Source organism: Nycticebus coucang, chromosome 1 (assembly GCF_027406575.1).
Source record: "Nycticebus coucang isolate mNycCou1 chromosome 1, mNycCou1.pri, whole genome shotgun sequence".
Lineage (NCBI taxonomy): Eukaryota > Metazoa > Chordata > Mammalia > Primates > Lorisidae > Nycticebus > Nycticebus coucang.
In genome coordinates, this window is record NC_069780.1 from 15,689,131 (window position 1) to 15,707,707 (window position 18,577).

General features: G+C 35.7%; 1 protein-coding gene across 10 annotated transcripts in view; it reads right to left on the reverse strand.

Annotated features, from left to right (window-relative positions):
• Positions 1–18,577, reverse strand: part of MAPK10 (mitogen-activated protein kinase 10) — a 569,972-nt gene that overhangs the window by 124,036 nt on the left and 427,359 nt on the right. For 9 of the 10 annotated variants that reach the window (XM_053600878.1, XM_053601396.1, XM_053600876.1 and 6 more), the window contains one exon: positions 17,277–17,348. The exons of the other annotated variant lie outside the window; for it this stretch is intronic. In XM_053600878.1, the coding sequence (XP_053456853.1) occupies positions 17,277–17,342 (66 nt within the window). In that variant the 5' untranslated portion in view covers positions 17,343–17,348. The remainder of the gene's footprint in view (positions 1–17,276; positions 17,349–18,577) is intronic. 10 annotated transcript variants of the gene reach the window in all.

An 18,577-nucleotide genomic window follows, 5' to 3' on the forward strand; every position in this document is an offset into this window, starting at 1 on the left:
GAACAGTGATTTGATAACGCTTTGATACAAGGATTAAAACAATCACAGAGGAAAAACACTGGAAGATATTGGCCTGGGGGAAGACTTCATGAAGAAGACTGCCATGGCAATTGCAACAACAAAAATAAACAAATGGGACTTCATTAAACTGAAAAGCTTCTGTACAGCTAAGGACACAATAACCAAAGCAAAGAGACAACCTACCCAATGGGAAAGGATATTTGCATATTTTCAATCAGACAAAAGCTTGATAACCAGGATCTATAGAGAACTCAAATTAATCCACATTAAAAAAGCCAACAATCCCTTATATCAATGGGCAAGAGACATGAATAGAACTTTCTCTAAAGATGACAGACGAATGGCTAACAAACACATGAAAAAATGTTCATCATCTCTATATATTAGAGAAATGCAAATCAAAACAACCCTGAGATATCATCTAACCCCAGGGAGAATGGCCCACATCACAAAATCTCAAAACTGCAGATGCTGGCGTGGATGTGAGAGAAGGAAACACTTTTGCACTGCTGGTGGGACTGCAAACTAGCACAACCTTTCTGGAAGGAAGTATGGAGAAACCTCAAAGCACTCAACCTAGACCTCCCATTCGATCCTGCAATCCCATTATTGGGCATCTACCCAGAAGGAAAAAAATCCTTTTATCATAAGGACACTTGTACTAGACTGTTTATTGCAGCTCAATTTACCATTGCCAAAATGTGGAAACAGCCTAAATGCCCACCAACCCAGGAATGGATTAACAAGCTGTGGTATATGTATACCATGGAATACTATTCAGCTATTAAAAAAAATGGAGACTTTACATCCTTCGTATTAACCTGGATGGAAGTGGAAGACATTATTCTTAGTAAAGCATCACAAAAATGGAGAAGCATGAATCCTATGTACTCAATCTTGATATGAGGACAATTAATGACAATTAAGGTTATGGGGGGGGGAAGCAGAAAGAGGGATGGAGGGAGGAGGGTGGGTCCTTATTGTGTGTCACACTTTATGGGGGCAAGACATGATTGCAAGAGGGACTTTACCTAACAATTGCAATCAGTGTAACTGGCTTATTGTACCCTTAATGAATCCCCAACAATAAAAAAAAAAAAAAAACAATCAGAGTTTATCCACCAATTTTAGCAAATAAGAGAATTCCTAGTCAAAAAGAAACAATGCACACTATCCAAATAAAATACCCAATGCCCTGTCACATTTTCTAAAATATAAGTTATTCAGTGATCTTTCCTCTCAATTCGAGGGCATATAATTTCTCACAATACGATTGAAATTTTTCATTATAAGATTCGTGAATTCACGTACACCAACTTTCTTTCGAGTATCTTCTTTATACCTAGTTTTGAATTAAGCTTTAAGGTATAATCTACAAGTTAGAGAATATACCCTCAGATGCATCTTAAATAATTGGTAAAATTCTGTTTTAATTATTGGTTAAGCAGAGAGACATGAAGATAATAGCATTGGAAATTTCCTTGGATTCATGTCATAACCAAACATCTGATGGCAAATGTGTTGTGTTGAAGAGCTTCCCCCAGATCCCATCTGTGCCCCAAGCTTACAAATCTAAATTGAGTTTTGAAAAGTTCAGGACATATTTAATATAGTATATTTTATACTTTAGTTTCCATATAGTCATCCATGTCATGACTATAAAGTTCAAATATAAACTTTTCTCTATAAAATGTACCTGTGAAAATATGCCATTAAGTGTCTATGGAAAAATACCATAAATCCTAAAAATGGCTTTTCTGTAGTTCTTTGTTTTAGTATTTACCGAGTTTAGGTCATAGGATAAGAGAGCTAATGATTTGAACCCAAGAAGGGAAAAAACAAAAATTCATGTCGGGAAGGCATGACTAGCCAATACTCGTAATAGTTTCAGACAGAGATGCTGAAGTTTTAACAAAGACTAGAACTATCTGGGGTGCTTATAAAACACAGCTTTCTGAGCCTTAGTGGAAAGTTTCTGATTCACTGGGACTAGGGTAAGGGCCAAGAATGTATATTTCTAAAAAGTTCCACCCTTCGAGAAGCTCTGTTTTAGAGAACAGTAGATTTAAGAGATGTCGGCACGCAAAGAGAGCTAACTGGAGAAGCAAAAACAGAAAGCACAGATTGACAAGTCAAGGAAGCCTGTGGGAGTTAAAAATAACATCATGGTAGGGGAAGGAGGGAGCGGGGAGAGGGGTGGAGCAAAGGGGTTGGGGGGTCACAGTGTAAGGCACACCTCTTGGGGGTGGGACACAATTATAAGAGGACTTTACTTAACTAACGCAGTCAGTGTAACCTAATTCTTTGTACCTTCAGTGAATCCCAAACAATAAAAAATCAAATCAAATTTGATGAATAAAATTATGAAAAATTGATTTTAGGTAAAAGGGTCAATTAAAACACCTGTGCCATAAAAAAAAAAAAAGTCACAGGAGACTCTCCTTGCTATCAGTATTTCTTTAATAGGCCCCATCTCATTGATATAATACAATGCCTGATTGATGTTTTCTCAATTAGTTCATGGAAATAAGCATTTCATCTTCTATTCATATTAAATTTATACTAAAACTCTGGAGAGGGATGAATGAAAGTCATGGGAATTTATAAATGTTCATCAAGAGTATCCTTCCAGAAAAGAAATTAATGTGTTGATTAAGAGTTAATTATTAGGAAAGAATATTACACTTAAAACATTATAAACCACCACAGTGGTCACTTTTGGAAATCAGTACGGTCCAGAAAAGCTACATGTTTAGAACAGTCTATTCAATAGATTTAAGTGATTTTTAAAAAACTCATTCTTCCATTTACTATTACATTTGTATTTAAATAATCCAATAATTATTTCGATGTGGATATAATCAAATTTCCTTAGCAAATACTCAAAGCAAACTCATATCTTGCACACTGTCCTCTGTTTGCCAAAAATTTAAAGAGAAATTAAAAGGTTTTATTGCTGCTGGCATTTTAATAGGCATAGAGGAAATGTGAATATAATCTGTTCTGTGAAAAGACTGTATTTTGTACAGATCTGTAACAAAGGATGTTATATAATGAATTCCATCACCAATTCTGTTGCTAGTCTATGGCCATGGAATTTTGCAAAGAAAAATGTTCCATATTACTGATCTTATCCTACAGGTGTCCAAAGCCTTGATTACACTTTTCTCAAATACAATAACCTATATTTGAAGCACTTCTTCTTTGTTTCCATTTGTGGGTGACTGTCCTCTATTACTACTACTCAGTTTCTGAGCTTTTAGAATTTTTAGAGGTTGTTTTCTTAGTTTCTTTTGAGTGATAAAGCTGAAAATAGCACCAAACTGGATCAGTTTTTGTGCCTAATAGCTGTGAAACCTTGAGTAAACCATTTTATTCTTTCATTCATTTATTATTGATATCCTGCACAGTTCCATAAAATATTTGTGCAGTTCAACATAAAAGATATGAAAATAGTAAAGCCATTAAATCCAGTTTCAAGAACAAACGTCATGTAAAACAGGCTTGGAGATGACAGTTTTACCAGAGGACTTAAGTTATGAATATCTACTGCCTTAGGCACAAAACTTAGTGTCATACTTTTGGAAAGCCAAAGAAAAAACTATAACAATAACAACAAAACCACAGTGAGTGGCAAGTTTCAATTCATTAATCTCATAAAATACATCTTATCAATTCATAGGAATGATAAAATTTCTTAAAAATACATTCAATGGTTCTTTATATGTAAACCTGGGATCAAACAATAGCCAGTAAACAGCAATATTTTTAAAAGGAAGACGCAGAATACGTTTTATATGACTTACATATGATACCAAGGTTCAATAAGGCAAGGAGAGAAAGCAATCTACTTTCTGCATATCTACTACAGATGTGCCCTGCGTTCTGCTAAACACAGTAATGTGAATACCCAAAACAGATGGGGAAAGTGGCACAAAGAGAGATCTGTTAATTAACTGGCTCAAAGTATTAGAACTATTAATTAGTGGTACTGATTAATAGAAATTAACATTTTTCTAACTCCAAATAAGTGTACGTTTTTAACTAAACTTAGTTCTTGTTCAGTTAAAATAATTCAGAAAAGTGATAAGGTAGGCCAGAATAAAGCTTAGAAAAATCAAGAGAAATAAATGAATGACGTACCTTTCTCTACAAATTCTTTCATTTATCAGTTGTCTCAGCCTAAAGTTTAAACTTAACTGAACATTAAATAATGCAGCGTTGAAGTAGGCAATTGTGTGGTGATGGAAAGCTAGATTTTCATAGATACCATGAAATTTAAAGAGCCTCATTCCACTTATTTGTTAAATATGGAGCACCTATTGTGTCTGGTACGATTGAAGATTCTTTGGATATGAAATTGATCTATCTCAATAGCATAACCAAAATAATCAGCTACAAAATGCACCTCTAGAAAACCAACAGTATGGTAGGATATTGGCTCTTGAAAACCATCCACCAAAACTCGTGATTCTGCTTTTGGCACAAATGACATGGAGCTATTCCTTCTCATGGTCAACCAGCAGATTGAGTGGCTTTGTGACACTCCAAGATTGTTGCATAATGTCTGTTTGCTGTGGCAAAAAATCATGTGCTCAATCCATTTTAAATCTGACTCAAAATTATTTACCATGAATTTTAATGAGGAAGTTTGGAGACAATCATACTTAATGATACTTGGATTAGATTTTGTTCTGTTAAGAGTACACATCCTCCACTGTTTCTTGAAATGTTACTCTCTAAGGAGGATTACATCACGCGATCTACTTCACTTTTATATTAGTTGGTCCAGAGATCGTTCCTTTGTGAAATCAATGACTTATAAAAAATTAATAAAGCAGCAAAAATGTTAAAAGTTAAGTTTTTTAATCATTATTTTCAATTATCTAAAAAGTATAAAACAGCAAGCAATAATAGAACAGGTATGGCTTCTGCCTGCTTGTTTTTTATGTATAAAGGAAGAAAACTACTACGGCTTGAATAGCTACTAGGCACTCTGAGTGTTAGGATCCGGAAACCTGCTACAGGTCTAATACATCGTTTCATACAAGAACTAGTATTCTAATTTTGCAAATGATAAACTCTAAACTGAGAACTTCAGTCAAGGGGGAAAATTCAGCTTTTAACTTTAACTGTCTAGCTTAGAATCCTAACTGAGACCTGAGGCAAGTTCTTTATAACCTTAGACTTGGTTTCCTAATTTATGAAATGAGGATAAAAACCTACCTCGGGGGTACATAAGATAATCTATGGAAAGCTCTCAGCATGGTACAAGGTTACAGGAAACTCTCAGTTTATCATCATCATCATTACTATAATTATCATGATTATTATTGAGAAGTTAGATACATTTAAAGACACATAGCTAATTAGCAGTTTTAAAAAGCTTTGAACAAAGGTTAGCCTAACTCCTGACCCATAGGCAGCATCATAGAGCCATTCTCCAAGATACTGTTTTTCATCTTTCTCAACATGTACTTTTATAGCTACCTTGACCTTTCGTGGAATGAGTTAGAGATGTATGTAACCAAATAAATACTCAATTTTAGAGAAGGTAAACAAAAGAAAATAGAATGATACACTCTGGAACTGGTTGTAGAACTTAGACGACAGTGGACATTCTTCTTTCTTTGTTGTTTTAATTTCCGAATATCAGGGGGGTACAAAGATTTCGGTTACATGAATTGCTTTTGTGCTGTTTCAATCAGTTATGAGTGTGTCTCTCACCCAGCGTGCATTGTACCTATTGGGTAAGAGTTCAGACATTCTTCTTAATCTACTGAAAAATGCAGCCTATACTTACTCTGTATCCCACCGTCAGGTAATATATGTGTAGAAATGCAAAAATTATCTCTTAATATTTCCAAAGCATCCTATAAGAAAGAGTATTAAATTAAAAAACACAGTAGAAACCAAAATGGAATCTACGAATTAATACTTTTCTCATAAAATAACAATAAACTGAAAAACACAGATAATTCTAAGGTATTTTACAGCACAACTATCTTGAAAAATGTAAGCAATTACTTCATTTAATCTGGTTAATATCTCAACCATAATTAAACATACAATATCAAGTTACATTTTATCTTTTTCTTTTCTATCCTTAAGGGTTTCTATTCTAAAAGTTTTTGTTACATGAATACATTCTATAAGGCTGAAGTCAGGGTTTTCAGTGTACCTGTCACCAGGACAGTATTTGTTGTACCCTATAGGTAAGTTTTTACCCCTTGCTTTCTCCTGACCATCCCCTTTCTTGGATTCCAATGTCCTTTACATCTTTGTACCCATATGTACCCATCATTTAGTTCCCATTTATTAGTGAGAACATGTGTTTGTTTTTCCATTTCTGAGATACTTCACTTAGAATAATGGTCCCTAGTTAAATCCAAGTTGCTCCAAATGACATTATATTCCATATTATGGCTGAGTAACACTCCGTGGCACATATATAATATTTTCTCTATCCACTTATGTACTTATGGGCATTCAGGCTGATTCCATATCTTTGCAATTGTGATTTGTGCTGCAATATATATTCAAGTGTGGGAGCTTTTGATGAAATGATTCCATATGAGTAGATACGTCGTAGAGGGATTGCTGGATAAAATGGTAAGTCTACATTTATAAAATTTCTTTATAGATTCTGGAAATTAGTCTTTTGTCAGATGCATAGTTTGTTTCTCACATTCCATAGGTTGCCTGATTACTTTAATTATTTCCTTTGCTATGCAAAAGATTCTTAATTTAATTAATCCCCATTTATTTGTTTTGTGGATGCTGGATTTGCCTTTAGGGTCTTAGTCATAAATTCTTTGCCTACGCCTACATCTAGAAGAGTTTTTCCTGTTTCCTTCTAGAATTTTTATAGTTTCATGCCTTGCATTAAAATCTTTATTCAATCTTGAGTTAATTTTTTGTGTATGTCATGAGCTATGGGTCCTATTTCATTCTTCAGCGTGTGGCCATCCGATTTTCCAAGCTCCTTTTGTTAAATAGGTCATCTTTTCTCCAGGGTATGTTTTTGTCTGTTTTGTTAAAGGTTTCTTTTCTGGGTTCTCCATTCTGTTCCACTGGTCTATGTCTCTACTCTTATAACTGCACCACGCCGTTTGGTGACTTAGCCTTGTTGTGTAGTTTGAAGTCAGGTGATGTGATGGCTTTCTCCTGTACTTTTTTAGCCAATTTGATGAGTATATGTCTGGGAAATGTCCAATTTACTATGACTCTTCCCTGTGTTCAATGACCAGCCTGTATCTGGATATCTGAATCAACGGTGATAGCAGGGAAGTTCTTGGCAATAATTTCCTAAATAGGTTTTCCATGCTTTTTTTCTTTTTCTTCTTCTCCCTCGGGGAACCCACAATCCATGTTTTGGCTTGCTTTACATAGTCCCATATTCCTCTGAATGGTGGTTCATTCTTCTTTAGTCTCTTTTCTGCACCTTTGACTGACTGGGTTATTTCAAAGCCTTGCCTTCAAGCTCTTAAACTCATCCTCCTGCTTCATCAACCTTATATAGAAGCTTTCTGCTGTATTTCAACATTCCCTAAGTGACTCTTAACATTTAAAAAAAATTCTGTTATATCCTTTGTTATATTGTCTATCTCTTTAGTAACTTTTTAGGTTTTCTTCATTCATGTTCTGAAGTATTTTTCAGCTGCTTTATTTTGACTTTCAACTTTCTCTGTAATCCTGTTCATTCTGTTCATATCCTGCATTACATTTCTGACATTTCAACAATTCCTTGTGGTCTGGATACATTGCTGTAGGTCTATTTTGATCCTTTGGGGATGTTGACCTAGGTCATTTTTTTATGTTTGCAATTCTTTCCCTGGTTTTATCTCATTGGAAACCTCTTCTGTCAGTTCAGGGAAGACAGCTTAGCAGTGTTCTTGTTCTCATTTGCTAAGAACTCTCCTATTTAGTGAGAAGGAGAAGCCCCTTGAGGGTGCTTTTGTGCGCTATGGGGTCAGATGCACAGTGATCTAGTAATGTAGCTGTACCACATTGTCTAATTCCTCTGTGGTTGGCACAGTCCAAGCTAGTGCTAGGAGTTCTTTGTGTATAGTGAGGGGTGAGTTGGTCCCTCTGCCACTGTTGAATCCCCAGCAGGAGGCTTGGTGAGTCACCATCCACAGAGGTGGGCATTTTCCCTGTGGTGGTGGCTTTGGCTGCTTGGTGAAGCTGTCTCGGCAATGGCTGCAGGTGTCAGGGCTGTGGACATTCACTCCACCCAGGTTTAGGTGTTATGGTAGAACACAGTGGGGGGAACTTGTGGCTAGTAGGTCAGTGGTAGACAGCTGACCTGCAGGGGTGACATCATGTGGTGCCTCAGGTGCACCTGTGCACCTGGGGCCTGAGAGATTGTTTCACTGTCTGGCACATGAGGCCGTGGGAGCGTGGCCTACCAGCTGATACCCAAGCCAGGAGGTGTGGCCTGCCACACAATGTGTGAAACCACAGGAGTGTGATCTCCACGTGGCAGACAGAGCCAAGGGCTTGTTCTGTTGGCAAGTGCACAGGGCTGTGTGGCCTGATCTGCTGGTTAACTGGGCTCGCTTCTCACACAGGTCCTGCTGAGGCTGCTTCCATGGGATGTATCGAGTGGCATATTACCCACTCCATTTAAATTCCCTGGTTGCAGTGCAGGACACCTGGCTTCCAGTCACAGGCATACAAAAGCATCTGCTCTATAGGCTCTCTCCCCAGCCTGAGGAGGAGTGATGTGTGCCGGGTGCAGCAAACCTGATCCCTGTGTAGAACGGCGCTCTGGATCTGAGCGCTCAGACCAGTGTCAGCTGCAACAACCTGAGAACAGTGGCAAGCAGGTGCCATCAGATGGTATGGTCTCCAAGCAATTCTCTGACCAGTGCAGAGGCCCTTGGCAGTGAGGAGAGCTCCTCATAGCTCAAGTCACAGTGTCTATGGGGGAGCACAGGGCCTGAGGTTTCTCCTTTATCACTTCCCCAAGTGTAGGCATCTCCCCAGGTTCCTTCCAGTGTTGGCAAGTGGATTCTACCCCCTCATCTCCTTTTCTCTAAGTCTCCTGTTGCTCTTCTGATGATTTACAATGCTTTCTCCAAGACATCCATCCACGGTCAGGCATCTACTTGCAACTTTTAATCCTCTACTTGAGAGCAGTGTGTGAAAGCTGCTTCTATTCTGCCATCGTCTGTCCTTCCATGTTTGTATTTAAATTTTTATTTTTTTATTTCAATAGATTTAGGGGGTGTTTTTGCTATACTGATGAATTGTATTACGCTGAAGTCTGGTGCCCATCCCCAGAATAGTGTACGCAACATAACATAGATAATTTTCTATCCCTCACTCCCCTCTGCTCCCCCTTCTTTGATTTCAATATCCATTAAACCACTTTAAGACCATTTCTATGCATACACATCCACATCATTTAGCTCTGACTCGTGAGAACATGTGGTATTCGTGTTTCCATTCCTGAATAATGGTCTCCAGCTCATTCCAAGTTGCTGCAAAAGACATTACTGCACTGCATAGTACTGCTACAGCCAGGCAGGACTCCAGGGGACAGGCGTGTCACATTTTCTTTAACTACATGTTATTTACATGCAGGCTAAATCTGGTCACTAAGAAGTCACAGTACAACTTTTTTATGCTTCAAGCTAATCAATGAGCCAATATAGAAAATATTCATCATTACAGAACAGAATCCTGGGACCTTCCAATTCTGCAATTTTTAGTTAAAATCTTGAGTGAAACAAATGTACTTAGTTATGTTGCTACTTAATGCAAATAAACTACTTTAGGGAGAAAAGCTTTAGGAAAAACCCAGGGTAAAAGACAGAAATATAACACTATATTACTCTTTTAAAATTTGCAATAGCCATCCTCACATATGAACATACATGGGAAAAATCTACTGTTAAGCAATGTGAAACACTAATCCATAGGCTATCATAATAGTATAGGGATCTTGGTGATTTATTTCATCATATAACATATGTCACATTTTATAATGTTCACCTTGTCTTTGCTTAATAATTTACCCCCTTCATGTCAACATAAGAAGTATATACTTATAAGTATGTGGTTTTAGAAAATTAATTCAAAATTAAGTGTTATCTATCAAAGTAGATTTAGAAGAAAGTCAGAATTGGGTTTCCTTAATTAATACAGAGTGTCTCCCATTAAGAGGAGAAGCTAAAATAAAAAATTATTCCTTCATTATGTGAAAACTAAAATAGTAAAGGAAGAATTTATAGGCTTATATCTCAAAACCATGCCATTTATTTATTAAATCAAATGTCTTCAAATATATCCATGGTCAACCTACTAATCCCCTTAAGTTATGTTTATATCAAGTCAAGAAGCTAAATTGTGTTTTGGGGGAGTGCAGACAATCCCTCCAAAAACCTAAGCAGTCCTTTTATTTCACAGACCACCGAAAATTATTTCCAGTTTATTTGTTAGATCATACAAATTCTTCCTTTGCTCTACTCAGCCAAAACACTTTTTCTTTTGATGCTCTACCCTTCATTTTGGTATAAAAGTCTTCATTTCATCTTGTGTGGCCATCTAATGAAATGTAAAAATGTTAATTGTATATTTTCAAAGTCTTCGAAATAGAAACTTCACAGATCCATCAACTGAAATGAGTTGAAAAATCAAGTTACTTTAAATTTAAAATGTTTAAGCAAGAGTACTATTTTTAAAAACCCATATAATTCTGGAATCATATTTAATCATATTTTTGAAATGCCCTACACACTAGTAATCTGAATATCACTTCAAATGAAAGCATTCCATGGACTCTCCAGATCTCCCTTTTTGTACATCCCCTGGTTTGCTAGTTTCTAAGTTTATAAAAGGCTACATCAGCCCATAAAATATCTGCAAATTATCTGGAAATTTCCTAAGATTAAAGAGGAAAAACACTGTGCAAAAAAATCAGAACAAATCAGAAGTGATCAGTAATTTTGCTAATGAGTAAGTTTGTATTCAAACTGCAGCCAAAAAATTAAATATAATATAAAGCAAATATAGACACATAGAGATTTTATTATCCAGACATTAGAGTAGTAAAATAAAATTTATCTAGTCAACTCATCTAGTAATACTTTATATAAATTAAGAAAACATTGCTATAACCAGAAAAAAAAAGAAGATGCTTAATATTGGCTATCTTATCTTACAAGGTGCAATGCCAAAAAGCAGTTAGAACTTTTTAAAAACTGAAGGACAATTTTGACCATAGTAGCTCCACAATAAGACTGCTATTTTTTTTATGTCTCCAATAATATTTTGGACGTTGAACATCACAACCATCTTTGGAATTTATGTAAAAGGATTTTTTTCTCTACTGGGCTTCTTCACATTTAATCATGGTTTTGTAGTTTTTAGTTAACATTAGTTGCTATTCCCTTCGGACAAAATACCTCACACAAACAGAAAATATTTAAAAGTCCATAAGGAGACCAGCATAAGGGACTTCTGACTCCAGAATAAAATATATCTGGCTTCTGCCTTCTGATAATAGTGTTGTAAAGATCAAATGAAATAAAATCTTAATAAATTTGTCATATATACTAAACATTCATCAAGTATTGGAGGGTTTTGGTTGATTGCTGGGTTGTTTTTGATTCATTATTGTTTATCTCCAAGGTTTTGATCTCTGAGGAGTAGGTTTTCCATACGTTTATAAGCCTAACCACTCTCGACTGTGCTTTAGACTCCAATATATTTTTTAGGGGAGAAACCACCCTCTTTCTCTAGTTCCTATTATAGGTACTTAGTAAAGATATGTTGGAACAATGAGTGGTGAAATCAATATTTAATCAATCAAAAAGTAGATATCTCCTTAGCATAGAAGACATAAACAGCTATAAATATTTTCTGTGGCAAAACCAAAATAAAGCCCAGTCTTGGCTTAGTCCTTTTTATTTCTAGTGCTACTCAAATTATATTTGATTAATTAACTTGAACCCTCTGTGTCTCAGGCTTTCTCAAAATCAGAAAATCATTTAAAATTATTCATAACTAAATCATCAGATATTTAGAAAGGACAATAAATTAATAACTGTTAGGTAAATATTAGGTGATCTGTGATTAGCAAAGTAATATAATTAAACCTATTGACATGTATTTGTAAAATATGAAGATATTGAAAAATTGATTTAATTTTGAAATGCAGCCACACAAATTTCTCCATGGGAAGTAGTATTTTCTACTAAGTTTGTACTTCCCTCTACAAAAAGCATTTATTGAATATTTACTGAAATAAAATAAACTTCTGAGCTTGACAGTTAGGGATAAGGATGCCCCGGTCCTGCCCCAGGGCCAGTACCGCTGAGTGGAGAAAACACAAAGGTAACGCACACAGGACGAGATAAAAGCTGCAGATGCCAGTGGACATGTGTGGCATTTCCAACACACTTTATTTTTTGTGAATATATTTCCTGTTTAAAACCCTGATTCATCTGTTCAGTATAGTCTGCTGAACAGAGTTCCAAAAATAACATTTTTCACAGATTTTTTTTAATTCATAGAGTGAAATGTAACAGCTCTGCACCTCTGGTCAATTGAGAAAACAAGGCTAAGATTGCTTACCTACGTATCAGGAGGATCAAGAATTTTGGTGCTTTACATTCCCTGTCAGTCTATGTTTTTTAAAGGATTCGTACCACCGTAAGCTAAAGATTATTCTTTTATTGTCTACCACGTCAAAGAAAATTTTCTTTCCATAATATAACAAGAAACCTCTTGCTTGCAAAAGCTACTTGGTTGGGTTAAAACAAATTAGTAAGAGTTCCTTAAAAAGTCAATGTCCCACATTCTTCAAGTAATTCAATTAAGAATTAAAGTTAAAACTGTTATAGATAATGTACGTATTTTCTGTTGATAGGTACTATCCAGACAATTTTATTTTCTATATTTTCTGTAACTTCTTATGGATAACAGTGAAAAAAATTGGATATGTGACATAATGAAAAAACTCACAGACTGATACTGAAGACACCTGGACACACTTGATCACTAATTAATTATTGACAATTTACTTAAGATCTTTAAAGTCTGGGGGCAAACAGTTGAAAGCAACCTGAGCCCTGCCGGTGATCAGTTTAAACACCATAGCATACAGAGTACCTGTGAGATGCCCCATGAAATGAGACATTTCCAAGGAACACAGCTTAAAAGTAAACCCCAATAGAGAATCCTCCCTCTAAAAATAAATACATGATTTTCTTTAAATTGCTAAAGAAATAAGCAAGGCACAGAGCTATAGGAAAAATAAAAATAAATGTTATTATCAAGAAAAGTTCTACTTGTACAGTCCATAAAATTCTCCAAGTCATAACTGGAAATATTCTGCTTACTATGACATTTTCTAGATCTTTAAAAATGTTATATAATATGCACATATATTTCTATGCATTAAAAGCTCATGGTAAGCAAGAAAATACAGAGTCATTAACAGAGCTCATGCTTCACTTCTTTCCTTTATTTTTTTGCTTTAGAAAAACTTTCACTAGAAATATTCTGCATCCATATGCAAACCTTGGAAGTTAGTTGATTTGAAAAATAACTTCAACCTAAGCTTTTAATCCAAAACCTTTCTAGATTAAAAAAAGTGGCTGAAATTCAAAAATTATTTTTAATTGGTAATTTTTGAGCTTCAGATTTAATCTTTTTCTTTTTCTTTTTCTTGCTTGAGATTCATTGAGGGTACAAAGAATTAGGTTATACTGATTGTATTTGTTAGATAAAGTCCTTCTTAGAATTATGCCCCGCCCCCAAGAGGTATTACTTACCTGTGACCTTCTTTCCTCCTCCCTCCTCCCCTCTCCTGGCTCCCTCATTTCCCTATCCCCTGCCACACACCTTATATTAGCTCATCTACTGCCTTCATGCTTAGAATCAAGTACATTGGATTCTTACTTCTCCATTCTTGTGATGCTTTACTATGAAGAATGTGTTCCACCTCAATCCAGGTTAATACCCAGAAGAAAAAAATCATTTTATCATAAGGACATTTGCACTAGACTGTTTATTGCAGCTCAATTTACAATCACCAGATTTAATCTTGACATATGCAAAACTTGAACTTCATTTTGGGAGAATTTGCTTGGTTGGTTTATTCAGTGTTACTACTCAAAGAAAAATGGCTAGGATAATGGAGAGTAAGAAAAATAGTGACAGGCCTATTGCTTGTAAGTGGTGGTACCCAGATATTTAACCCAGAAATTCAAGCCTGACCATTTTCCACCAGAGCAGGATTGCAACTGATCACATAAACAAAATATACATTGTTCATTCATTCATTAAGCAATATCTGGTGAGAGGCTCCCCCATACCAGGTACTATCATGAGAGCTGCAGCACAGCATGAGCAAAGGACAGAATTTCCCTGCCGTGCTGGTGAATGTCCAACAACGGTCTGAGGAGGGAAGACGATGGGAAAGGGACTTATTTGTCATATTTGCTCATTTCCATAATGTAAATACTCCTACCATGACACATTTCAAGCTACTAATGTGATATCATTGAACTTGGATTTGGGTAGAGATGTGCATTTTCAACCAGTGAGCCTACGTAAGCTGGCTCCAGCAAGACTCTGGGAAAATTTCCTGTTTGGGTGCAAAAATGCATTGTTGTAGAGAGAGAAGCATCACACCAGACCTGCAATGTACATAGTATGTCAGATAATGGTCAATATTATGGAGGGGAAAAGGCAGAGAAGTTGAGTAGGAAGGGGCAATTTAAACAGAACAGTCAGGAATGACTCCCTTAAAACGACAGTTGAGCAAAGCCCTGAAGGTGATGAGGAAGGGAAGGAGGCCCTACTGCAGGGGGAGAAGATGAGGGGCTTCAGGATTTATTACAAGGATTTTTACCAAGTGACAAAGGTTTTTCTGTTTTGTTTTATTTTTAATCAAGAAGTGACCTGTTCTCATATTTTTCAAAGATCATTCTTGCTGATGCTTTGAGAATAATCCATTTGAGGGCAGACAAAGGTGGAAGTTCTTCCAATAACCCAGGCAAGCGATAAGAGTAGCATGGATCAGGGTGGTAGTGGAGAGACAGCAAGAAGTGGTGATATTCCAGATATTCTTTAAATATAGAGGCAAAAGAATTTGCTGACATGTGGAAATGAGGTATGTCCCAAAAGATGATTACGAGTATTTTGTTGTATGTGGAAGGATAGAGTTAGCATTTACTAAATTGAAGGAGACAATGGGATAAACAAATTTTGGAGGAAAAATCAGGGTTGTTCTGGAGTGTGTATAGTTTGATATGCCCATTGGATAGCTAAGTGGAGATGTTCAACAGGCATTTAGGTATATGAGTCCAGTGTCAGGAAGAGGATTAGATTAGAGATAAAACCATCTGAGTATTCAAGAAAGTGATAATATTTCAAGCACCGGGATTTACTGGGAATGCTAGGAGAGTGAATGTAAATTTATTTAAAATTTAGTCATCTATTTAACAAGCACATGCCAGCACTTTTTTCAATTATTTGCTAGTATAAACTCATGTAATTGTCATAACAATCCTAGGTATTGGGTACTGTTATTTTTTCCTTTTATAAAGAAGGAAACTGAGGCATACAGAGGTTAAGTAACTTGCTCAAGGTCACAGATAAATGGCTAACAAGTGATAGATCTGGAATTTCTAATCAAGGCAATTTAGCTCCAAAGTTTTTGTTAGAGAAGTTGTCTAAAGGCCCGAAGCTTTAGGAACTACAACATTTAGAGGTTAAGAATATGAGATAGATCAGTAAACCTTATTCACAGCAGGCAACACATTTTATTTCCCCATAGAAATTCTAACTCTGCTTGTAGATACAGAGACTAGTGCAAAAACAATGCTTTGTTCCTTTTATGCTTTTTTGTATTTTCTGTAACAAGCACATATTAATTATAGATTCACAAAATATTATATTAAAATAATAGAAATAGAAGAGTTGTTTTTTAAACTTTGTTTCAATGGATGCATGTCATTCTCTGTTTATAGCACAGCTCAATGAGAAGGTACAATGATAATCACTATTAATACTAAAGAGAAGCGCTCTGCTTGGAGTATGAATAGAGTTCACATACATTTACCGTCCAAACTGTAATAGTTCTTGAGCATGAAAGGGGCACTTATCAATTATTCCATGACAACAGGTTTAAGTTAGAACTACTCTAAACATACCTATAGTGACTGTAGTTATCAACAGGCAGCCTCTTCATTAAGGCTAGAGATTGTGCGAACACAGGGACCAGACTCTTATCATACCCATGCACACTACCAAACATTGTACTACCTTCTTAATGTTCCTTGTGGGTTAAATATGCCTTTGTTTGTCATTATTGATATTTACTCTTTTTACTACTTATTAGAACTAGGTATTAAAAAACAAACTGAGCAGCACGTGTTTGTCATTCCAGGTGGGTCCTAGAGATAACTTTATTTGGGGCTCATGAGTGCTTTAAGATGGGAAATAATAATTCAGCGGTCCCCCCTTATCCCTGGAGGATACATTCTAAGATCCTCAATGGATGCATGAAACCATGGATAGTACTGAACTCCGTACATATATATCCAAGTTAAAGTTCAATTTATAAATTCGAGATAGTTAGGGGCTAATAACAATAACTAGTAAAAAAAAAAAAAGAACAATTAAATAAAACAGGAGTTACTTGAACACAACACTATGATACCACGACAGTTACCCTGATAACCAAGAAGGCTTTTAGGTGATTAAAGGGACAGTAGCATCTACGGCATGGCTGTTCTGGACAAAGGGATGATTCACATCCCAAACAGGATAGCATGTGGTTTCATCATGCTACTCAGAACAGCACACAATTTAGAATTTATGAATTATTTCTAGAATTTCCCATTTAATACTTTTGGAAGGTCACCCAGAGTTGACCACAGGTGACTGAAACTTCAGAAAGCAAGACCACAGGTAAGGGGGGATTACTTCAGACTTCAACTATGTTGATGATTAAGCCTCATTTCAAAAATTTAAAAGAAATATGAAAAACTGTACATATAAATATAATTTAATAGGCAATCACGTTACTTAGCTATTAAATATTACATTTATAATCATTCAAAAATTGTCTTTATTCCTGTTCTAACTTAAATGAACTAGAAAAAGTCCAGGCATCCACTTTTACTTCCTTTTTTAAAATTATATACATACTAACTTTAGTATAGAATCGTATGTGCAAAATGGAAATACAAGGGAATATACTGTACCTTGTTTTACCTGTAAGGAACACACACCTGACAAAAGGCAATTTTCACATCCAAGGTTGGTTCACTGCAGTAGTATAAGAAATGGAGGCTCATAAATACCTATTGGGGAAAAAAATGGACGTGAATTTCCAAATCATGAATTTTTCATTACCTAATAGTATAGATTTTAACATCGTTTGAATTATACACATTATGTTGCACACAAAATATATTCAGCATAAACGTTACCTAGACAAGTATGAGGTACTTTTTACAAATTTTAAATATTAAAGAAGAAAATGAGGTAAGAATAGCCTATCTTTTATGGTGGTCGAAGTCATCACAATCACAAAGATGAAAGAAATTGGGTGGGTGCATCTTATTGTGTAGCCTGTTCAGTTCTGGGCATCTAATTATAAAAAACTCAAACATATGCTCAAGAGAATATGTACAAAGATGTTTAATGTAGTATAAAAGTACTATTAAATAAATATAATTTACTGTAGAATTCTATAGAGAACTTGGAATAATTAGATTAGAACTTAGTATGTTCACATAGATGAATTTTTCAAACATGATGTTGAGTGGTAGAAACAGCAAGTTCGTAAAGGGTATGAAGATCATTATATTAGCATAAAATTGCTAAATATACTAATAGGAAAACATAGATCGCTTTTAAGTACACAGAGTAAAGACAATTGGGCACCATCCTAACATCTTTTTAATCTTGGTTAGAAGAATTCAATTATACTATTTTCTGTATCTTTAAACTATTTTATAATTTTGCAAAGTTTTAAGAGGAGGAACAGTCACGTAGCAGTGGTAATGCCAAGTTAGGTATTAGCTTATTTGGGAATGATGCAGCAACATCAGAGAAACCCAGCTAAAATTCTGTTCACTTCAACTAAACACACTTTTCTGAATGCTTGTTGTGCACAAGACAATTCTGTGAGATGAAACCATTTTATAACCAGTATCAATGAGAGACTTCTGTTCCTAACAATATGATTGATTAAATATCCTGAAAATCATTCTCAAAGCTTCTAAAAATGTCCGATGAAATACACAAAACATCTTTTAAAATGCATAGAAGAACTGCCAAAAAAGGCAAGAAATGTTCTAAGGAGCAGAACACAAGGTGAAAGGATGCACACAGGGCGGCAGAGGAGTTGGGCTTCTGCCTGTCCCGGCCACCTGCTGGGGACTGGTGACCAGGACTTCGGTTCTCACAGGGCAGCACAGGAGTACAGGAACAAGGCTTAGACTACCCACAGTGGGATGTCACGCTGGACATACTAATTGAGCCAACGATATGAAGTTATTTCATGAACTTCAGGAGACAGAAAAAT